Source organism: Athalia rosae, chromosome 7 (genome assembly GCF_917208135.1).
Source record: "Athalia rosae chromosome 7, iyAthRosa1.1, whole genome shotgun sequence".
In the NCBI taxonomy this organism is placed as follows: domain Eukaryota; kingdom Metazoa; phylum Arthropoda; class Insecta; order Hymenoptera; family Athaliidae; genus Athalia; species Athalia rosae.
The window spans coordinates 16,043,514-16,052,880 of NC_064032.1; the positions used below are offsets into that span (position 1 = coordinate 16,043,514).

At 41.7% G+C, this 9,367-nt stretch overlaps 1 protein-coding gene and 1 non-coding gene across 3 annotated transcripts; one reads left to right on the top strand and one right to left on the bottom strand.

Moving 5' to 3' along the window:
• Positions 1 to 79: 79 nt before the first annotated feature.
• LOC105683301 (TATA element modulatory factor) lies at positions 80 to 9,217 on the bottom strand. Of its 2 annotated transcripts, none has more exons than XM_012395817.3 (12): positions 8,814 to 9,217; positions 8,635 to 8,717; positions 6,293 to 8,437; positions 6,056 to 6,157; positions 5,555 to 5,836; positions 5,156 to 5,494; positions 4,837 to 5,049; positions 4,598 to 4,744; positions 4,043 to 4,435; positions 880 to 1,126; positions 661 to 787; positions 80 to 550 (listed from the first exon to the last, which is right to left on the bottom strand). In XM_012395817.3, the coding sequence occupies exons 3-12, from the start codon at positions 8,416 to 8,418 to the stop codon at positions 261 to 263; spliced, it is 4,266 nt and encodes a 1,421-aa protein (XP_012251240.2). In that variant the 5' UTR covers positions 8,419 to 8,437; positions 8,635 to 8,717; positions 8,814 to 9,217; the 3' UTR covers positions 80 to 260. The 2 variants fall into 2 exon arrangements, with proteins under 2 accessions (XP_012251240.2, XP_048514067.1); XM_048658110.1 differs by having other exon boundaries at positions 6,293 to 7,968; positions 8,122 to 8,437; positions 8,635 to 9,216.
• Positions 9,218 to 9,234: 17 nt separating this feature from the next.
• Trnai-uau lies at positions 9,235 to 9,326 on the top strand. The gene is given in 2 exon segments: positions 9,235 to 9,272; positions 9,291 to 9,326. It is a non-coding gene; the product is annotated as a tRNA-Ile (tRNA).
• The last annotated feature ends 41 nt before the right edge of the window (positions 9,327 to 9,367 follow it).

Here is a 9,367-nt window from a genome sequence, read left to right on the forward strand (position 1 = left end):
ACCTAACAGTTCTGTTGTTCACGAAGCAATCTTGGATAGGAAATTATGGGTGACATTAATTGTTGTCCACGATAAAACGTGTCGCGTAACCCATGTCTTTATACTGTTAATAATCTATTCTATGTGATACAACACATTCTGCAGACGCATAATGAATATAGATTATTCGTTATCAATTTTGACGGTGCAAAAGAATACTAACGGAGCAGAATCAATCTACGTTTCTATCCGCGTACAGTTAATAATTGATTACAACGCAGCTACGAAGCGTCTCTCTTCAGTAGCTGGTCAATCTGACTTTTGTACATTTCTTTAACGTCCACCAAGTCGAGTCTCAACTCTTCGTTTTCTTCTACCTTCTCCCCGTACATTTGCAACAAGGCATCATACTTGGTCCGAGTGTCAGCGAGGCTTTCGTTCAATTCTTTCACTTTGCTAAGTTGACCACTCAGGTTTTCCACTTTCAATGTTAGCTTTGACAACTCATCATTGAGGGCGTCTCGCTCTACGTTTCGCCGCGAAAGTTCCCATTGTAGCTGTTGCACCTCTCCTGTAGAAAATACATTGCTGATAAATGAATGGAGCTGCAGGTAAAAATTTCGGTATTCACGCAAAGGGTGAGATCAAATGATAAAATGTAGGAGTGATGAAAAGAAATACCATCTCTTTGTTTGAGTTGCGATTGAAGATTTTCTAGCATTGATGTGCTGTTGTTGGCACTTGAACGCACGCTGTCATACACATTTGCAAAACGTCCAGAAGCGCTCTCGATGGTTGAATCGTGAAACTGAATCAGCAATTGAATCGAAATTTTAATTTTTACCACAAGACCACTGTCAAGGTTGTTAAAAACTACGTAAGTGAAAGCATCCTAATTACCGAGGGCCACACACTGCTTAGGCTTCCTATAGAATCTCTTCCAATACTCGACGTTGGACTGAGTCTTGGCTCGTCATCCCCTATGGCAAACCCATGTTGATCAGTCATCGCATGGTTTCTTCTCTTTTCTGCGTCCGTGGCTGCCTTCTCCATAGACAATTTGTTCTCCAACGAATTGATTTCACGCTGAAATTCTTTTACTTGGTTCGCATGTGACTGCTCAATGTTTGCTAGAGAATGCCGCTGCCTGTAAATTGATATATTCAAAAATATTCGCATTCCACAACATAGAGTAAATATCATTGTAATATCGCACGTCAAACGCTATAGCATTTTAAAGATTTTGATTTTGTGATAACAGAAAAAACATTTGTTTCCACAATATCTTGAGATATTCTAAACACCAGTCCGTCAACTAAATTGAGCCACGGCTCAAACTAATCGAGATATATCAATTTTTCCGATCCAAAAAGTGAAAAATTGGCGATAACTCGATAATTTCTACAGATAGATCAATTTGGCCTGCGATTTTGGATTCCTGAGATCGAAATACATAAGAATACCGTAGAAACTCCATTAAAAAGATATGTTGTTTTTAGACCCCAAAATCGGAAATTTTCCAAGGGGTAACCCTTTGGATTTTTTCAACTTTTGGACCAAGAATGGAGTATTTTTAAAATCAATCGTAGGACACTTTGTTAGAGTATTTTGACCCCAGGAACACGAATCCGTTGAGTAAATTGAGCTGCGAATTTTTCCCTTCGAGATATCCTCAAATTTGTACCAAAAAATGCGAAAAAAATGAGGGTAACTCGGTCAATTTGAGAGATAGATCAATTTTTCTTCTAGATTCAGATTCCTGAGTTCAAAATACGTAAGAAAAGCATATTAAGCCCAATTGAAAAAAAGATTTATTTTTTGCTCAAAAATCGAATTTATTTTTGGTTCTTCAAGAGTAATCTCACATATAATCAGCTCAGGAATCCAAATCTGAAAGCCAAAATCATCTACTCGTGCAATCGATCGAGTAATCATCAATTATTCGCTGTTGGGAGCAGAAAAATTAAGACATATCGATTGGTTTTAGTCATAGACCCACTTTGATTCGTCGCAATCCATGCATGCGTCGAAATATTCGAATTTCTCGGTATACAAGGGACCCCAAACTTTACTGGAGTCAGGTAACCACGGGCACGTGGTTTGTTGTGGGACGTCACCTCTGCTCAGCCCCGAAGGTGACGTCTCACAACAAAGCGCTACGCTGCTGACTACTTTTGACTCGAGCAAAGCTCGGGGGCTCGCTGGTAAATTGAAGAATTCGAATATTTCGACCCATGCATGGATTGCGACGAATCAAAGTGGGTCTACGACTAAAACCAATCGATATGTCTTAATTTTTCTTCTCCCAACAGCAAAAATTTTTTTGCTGGAAGTACCCCACTTGATTAATTATTTATTCTAAAAACGAGTAGGCTACCTCAAAATATCAAATAAAAAATTTTTTCCTCCTAATGATTACTCGGTCGATTGCATGAGTAGATGATTTTGGCTTTCAGATTTGGATTCCTGAGCTGATTATATGTGAGATTACTCTTGCAGAACCAAAAATAAATTCGATTTTCGAGCAAAAAAAAATCATTGTTTTAATTGGATTTGATATGCTTTTCTTACGTATTTTGACTTCAGGAATCCGAATCTGGAAGAAAAAATGATCTATCTCTAAAATTGAACGAGTTATCGCCAATTTTCAGCTTTTTGGGGTCAAAAATAAAAAATTCATTTTATAGTCTATCTTATTGTAATTTGAGCTCAGGAATCCGAATCTGGAAGAAAAATTGATCTATCTCCAAAAATGACCGAGTTATCCCCATTTTCTCGCGATTTTTGGCATAAATTTGAAGATATCTCGAAGGGAAAAAATCGTAGCTCAATTTTCTCAACGGATTCGTGTTCCTGAGGTCAAAATACGTAAGAAAAGTGCCATACGATCAATTTTAAAAAATAAAAATTTTTTGCCAAAATTTGAAAAAATCGTAAGGGGTACCCCTTGGAAAAATCTCAAAATTTGGCCAAAAATTTTTATTTTTTAAAATTGATCGTATGGCACTTTTCTTACGTATTTTGACCTCAGGAACACGAATCCGTTGAGAAAATTGAGCTACGATTTTTTCCCTTCGAGATATCTTCAAATTTATGCCAAAAATCGCGAGAAAATGGGGATAACTCGGTCATTTTTGGAGATAGATCAATTTTTCTTCCAGATTCGGATTCCTGAGCTCAAATTACATTCAGATAGACTATAAAATAAATTTTTTATTTTTGACCCCAAAAAGCTGAAAATTGGCGATAACTCGTTCAATTTTAGAGATAGATCATTTTTTCTTCCAGATTCGGATTCCTGAGGTCAAAATACGTAAGAAAAGCATATTAGACCCAATTGAAAAAAAGATTTATTTTTTGCTCAAAAATCGAATTTTTTTTTGGTTCTTCAAGAGTAATCTCACATATAATCAGCTCGGGAATCCAAATCTGAAAGCCAAAATCATCTACTCGTGCAATCGATCGAGTAATCATCAATTATTCGCTGTTGGGAGCAGAAAAATTAAGACATATCGATTGGTTTTAGTCATAGACCCACTTTGATTCGTCGCAATCCATGCATGCGTCGAAATATTCGAATTTCTCGGTATACAAGGGACCCCAAACTTTACTGGAGTCAGGTAGCCACGGGCGCGTGGTTTGTTGTGGGGCGTCACCTCTGCTCAGCCCTGAAGGTGACGTCTCACAACAAAGCGTTACGCTGCAATCCATGCATGGGTCGAAATATTAGAATTTCTCAATTCACCAGCAAACCCGAGCTTTGCTGGAGTCCGGTAGCCAGCAGCGTAGCGTTTTGTTGTGAGACGTCACCTTCGGGGCTGAGCAGAGGTGACGTCCCACAACAAACCACGCGCCCGTGGCTACCTGATTCCAGCTAAGCTTGGGATTCGGATTCCTGAGATCAAAATACATAAGAATAGCATAGAAAACCTAATAGAAAAAATGTCGATTTTTGACCCCAAAATCGAAAAAAATCCAAGGCACATCGCTTGAGAATTTTGAAATTTACAAGCTAAACATTAAGTATACTCAGGATTGCAGACTATAATACATGCATACTCACTGTTCAATTTCCTTGGCCAGTTTGGCACTATCCAAACATTGTTGCTGACATATCTCCGTCAGCTTCATTTTTTCATTTTCTACAGTGTTAACCTTTGCTTCCAAGCTGCTTAGGCGAGCCTTGATGACTTGATTTTCCTCCCTGAGGGAATGGTTGGTCTCGATGGTAGCTTCATAATTTCTTTGCAATTCCATAGCCGCTTCTGTCATTGCCTTCTCCTGCTTTAGAAAGCTAGCAGTTTTATGTGATAAATTAGTTTGCAATTGTTCCAGCTGGCGTGAGAGCGGTTTTGTTGCCATTGACAAGGATTCAGCGAGTGCTTCGTTTCTGGCTTCAGAGGTCTCCAACTGTTTAAGTAGTTCGGCATTCTCTTGCCGCAATGATTCTTCTTTTCTGAACACAATCAGTTGTTTATCTTAGCCTGCGTTACTTCTGCGAAAGAATTATTCGACTACACCGCGGCCGCGGAAGCGAAAATTACAATGAATTCGGCAGGTGTACGTAGGTACCACTTGGTAAACCTACCATGGTAGAACACCTATGAGAAATACTTACCTAACTTGGGTTTCTTCAGTGCGTCTCAATCTGATTTTCAATTCGTGGATTTGTGCGGAAAGTTGAATTGACTCCCCCGCAGTTTCCACAGCTTCTTTGAGTTCAGTTCTGACAAATGTCAACTGCTGTTTCGTTTCCACCAATTCTCTATCAGAAGGAGCAAACGAGTAACACAACGAAATCAAGAAACTTGGTCACGTTCACCACACTAGCCGTTCATCATGATTTGTCCCACTTACGTTTTTGCCGCCTCCAGGCTTCGTTTATAGGTATCCGACCTATGCAACGCTTCTTCCAACTTTTCTTGCAGCATCAAAACTTCTTTTTCTTGTCTATTGGTCTTTGCTGTGAGCGCATGAACCAAATCTATCTGACTGCGTTCGACATCTTCCTTCGCTTGAACTGATCTCTTGAGTCTTTCCAATTCGAGTTTCTGCTCTTCAATCAGCGCGCTGGGAAAAAACACATGTGATTGATGCACGAGTGGGGCCGAAAGAACTTTGCACGAACACAGACAATACAGACAAACATTAAGCGGTACATACAAACAGGCGATACCTTTGTTGCTTGATGGTATTATCGTTTTCGCGCTCTTTCAAGCGTAACTTTTTTATAATATTGCTATGCTGCAGCTGCTGTTTGCTCAATTTCTCGCCTTCTTCCCGCAGTTCTTTAATAATTTGATCTTTTTCTGCGTCAGTCGACAGAAACTCCTGGGGTGAGATTCGCGATGAGACCTCATGTTTCAACAACTCCATCTGCTTCCGCACCATATCTCGCTCCCTAATGGCTTGCTGAAACTTCCTCTCTAAAGCCGACATTCGTTGGGTATATTCGTCCGTAATCTGGCAGAGTTCTCGGTTTTCTTCAGCACATTTTTCAATGCTGTCCAATTGACTAATGCAATCAGCAATACATTAGAATGGTTGAAAGCTAGAAGGCATTGGTGGTCCTTACCTCTTCAATGATTCATTATGCTCGTGGAGCTCCATGTTTACACGGCTGATGTCGACAAGCTTCGATTCTCTAGCTTCTAAAACGTCACCCATCTCCTGTATTTTCTTGAGCAGTTTCTCAATTTCAACATTGACATCATCTGAACCGATGCTTATCTGACTGAGTTCCCTCGAATGGCCGCGTGTCTTATTCAGCATCTTGGTGAGTAGGTCTGAGCTTTTGGCTTGCTGCAATTTGGCAGGACTCTGCCGTGACTGCGTGGAACTTGAATCGCCAGTGGGACTACGAATTATCAGCCGTTACTACTTATAGTTAGTGTACAAACACATAAATATAATATGTATAATCCCAGAGCATAATTATGTATTTGGTTCCAAACGTAAACATTGGCAATGAATATCGCATACGTTTGCAGCATCCAATAATTTCTTTTGAACAAATTATCCCAGATGGCACATATTCATAAAACAAGTAATACTGAAATTCATGCTCCACTTGTACCTGGATATTATTTCAATGTCACTGGAAGTCGCAGTTTCCAGCTCGTCCCCGCTGGTGTGACCACTGGTTTGGTCAGATCCAATCTTGACCAGGTCTGAACGACTGCGAAAGATATGATATTGTAAACAAATTGATACAAGCAGACTGTGCCGATGTTATAGTACAGAGATAAGCTCTCCAGCAACTAATTAGACCAAGGATATTTATGTATCTACTCAGTTGCACACATTCTATTACCTCTCAGACGAAATCGGTGAGTTATCTCTAACACTTTCAACCTGGGCATGCGATTCCATGGAATCAATCGCTTCGATCTTCTCAACCATGGCTTCAGCGAGCATGTTTTTCACATAAGAGCTTGTGGTCAACAAGGCTGGATCCAAAGTTTTGATCTCGACCTGGGCGAGTGAGGTAGCATCGTCCACAGAGCTACTTTGCACGCGACTGCTTTTGGACGGTGACTGTTTATGGACCAGCATAACTTGGCACGGCACCTGATTGTGGCAATCGGAAGACTCGTTTTTGATAAGTTTGTTTATGTTATTGCCAAAGGAATCAGCACTGGGTTCAAGGACCTCGAATTCCAGGGCATCGGCAGACTTTCGGAAAGGTTGAGTCGTTATCGGAGCAAGAGCAAGGCAAAGATGATGACTGTATTTTTCTTTCAAGGAGTCAAGACTGAGATTTATCTGTGCGTCGACCAGGTTTGTGCCAGATACACTTTGATGCAGCCCTGGGCAAGAACCGTGCATCTTTGAGCCACTGTCTATAAGTTCCGTAGGTCTTGGCCTGCTGTGATCTGTCGACTGGCCTTGGCCGGTACCCTCAATTACAGTTAGAAGCATCGTGCTCTCGGACGCCGATGTGTAAGATTCTTCGGCAAAACTCGGCTCCTCTGAACAATCCATTTCGGGTATCAATTCGATACTATCTGGAGATGCTTGCTCGTTATCCTGAACCAGGGGAGTCTGCTTTGCAGGCAAACCCAACTGACAAAATGCGGCGGCACAAGGTAAATTCGTCGCTGTTAGCGGCATGTCCGCCGTAAGTGATTGGTGAGATAGTGTCCCTAGCGGGTCCTCGGAAGATCGCTCTTCCAAGGTACCCTCGAAATGATATGGCGCATTTGACATTGTCGCTTCTCGATCGAATATCAGGTCCATGGAATATGCAATAGTATCTTCGACTCCTACTGGCGATATAATAGAGCTATCGGTACATTTCCATTCACCCAAAATCTCGACAGAGCTCGGCGAAGTCGTGAGGCTACTACAGTCAGCTAATATCTCAACTGAATCTGAATTCATTCTGGACCCAGTCGAGACACCGACAGAATACGCTTCCGACTCAGGTGTGGTTGTGCACTCGGTATCCGGACTAGACCTCGATCCTAGAACCTCAACGCTTTCAGAACTCTTTATATCACTTTCAGCAGATATAATCGATGACCTGCTTGTCATACAGCTGACAGTGTTTGGCTCGGCTCTTCCGATGATGGCATTCCGTTTTGAGACGTCGAAACCTGAGATGTTATTGCCACTTTGCTGCAGAACCACCCTATTGGCTTCTGTTTTTGTTGATGTCTCAACATCTGCATTGATCCCTGCAACTCCAATGTGCCGCCCACCCTCATCTCTGTCGGCCCGGTGAATGCCTTCGTCATCCAGGTCAACGACAAGTTGACTCTTGCTGAATGCTTCTTCGTTGATAGCTTCATTTGATTCGTCCAAGCCAATTAATCTCTCCAATCCTTCGAAAGACTCGTAAGTGTTTGAATGTTGCAATGCGCTATCCGCGTCCATTGAGTTGAGGTTTTTATGGAGCTGCTGATTGTCGCTACATCGCCTTTCCGCTCTACAACTACTGGAGCTACCCACGGCATTTGGACCGACTTCATGTTCACCGGCAAGTGACTGAATTGGGGAAGTTGGGTCATTATTCCATTTGTGTGAGTGATTTGACAAAGGTGTTGCGAGAATATTTCTTGGAATGTCTAGAGTAGTGGCTTGTAAATTTGATCGATCAGCGTTTGGCTTTGGATCGATGTCAGTAAAGCTCTTAGGCACCTTATCATCAGCATCTGAAGTTTGAAAGAACGACCCTGCAAAACTACCCCATGTAGTGCTTATGGTGGTCTGTCCCTTAGAGATTGCAGCTGTTTGCTGGGGTTCAATTCCGTGGCCGTCCTCATTTGTTATACCCCACTCTGCAAAGAAGTCTGCGTTGTCACCGTTGTCAAAAGAAGGACCGACCTTTCTTCGATCTTCTTCCTTGATGTCCAGCGCTTTGTCAATTGTCTTTTGAGCTTCTTTCAGGGCTGACTTTGCCAAACTGGCAATTCCTGATGCGTCGAACCAGCTCATTCTTCCTCATAGTGTCGATCTAGATCAGTTATAGAAAGTAAAAACTATGACGACATAGATGAGAGAAAAATTTCTCAAACAATTCATGAAGATGATGGTATGGATGTATTGCTAACATTAAGTGGCAGAAAAAAAGGACACACTCAAGACATGTTGAACCGTATGATGAGTGGTATGTGACTAAAGTTGGGTTATATTTTGTTTGGTGAAAATTACCTTCCGCAGAAGTGTTCGGAGCGTCCACCGAATTTGAGCACACGAAACACGACCTCCGGTTGCACAACGTCACACCAATTTTGCTAGATTGTATGAAATACACGTGAGATCCAGAGACAAAGACGTCTGCGTATCAACTACTTGACCAATGAAGTGTAATGGATAAATTTGTGATATACTTGAATCCTTGAATCATTTACGGCGCTACTGACAGCACCAATTCTTATGGAGATAAGTGACTGACAGCCAGCGCTGGCAGCGCTAAAGAGATCACGGAATTCGGCTGGGCTTGTTTTTCTTTTTCTCACCAACAAGTGTCGTCAAACATCGACATATGTATGTCAAAAGTGAGGCTTCACTATTCGTAGATTCACGCCAGCGCTGCAGGGTAATTTTGTACGGACTGATCCCATGGACTATTGCTATTCCCCAAATATCCCGAGGATACCAACAACTACGATCCACAAGACAGTCTTCGAAATGAAACGCCGACTTTGGTCATTTCTCCGAAGCAGAATTTCAAATCTGTCTTATGTCCGTCACTATTGTTTTTCGTTAATGTAAAGTTTAAAACCAAGCTTAGCAGCGCACCGCGTACGGGCTCCAGTGGCGCAATTGGTTAGCGCACGGTACTTATACGACAGTGTACGTGAGCTATGCCGGGGTTGTGAGTTCGAGCCTCACCTGGAGCAGAATTTTATCTTCCCTTTTTTAATTTGTTCACATGGATCAT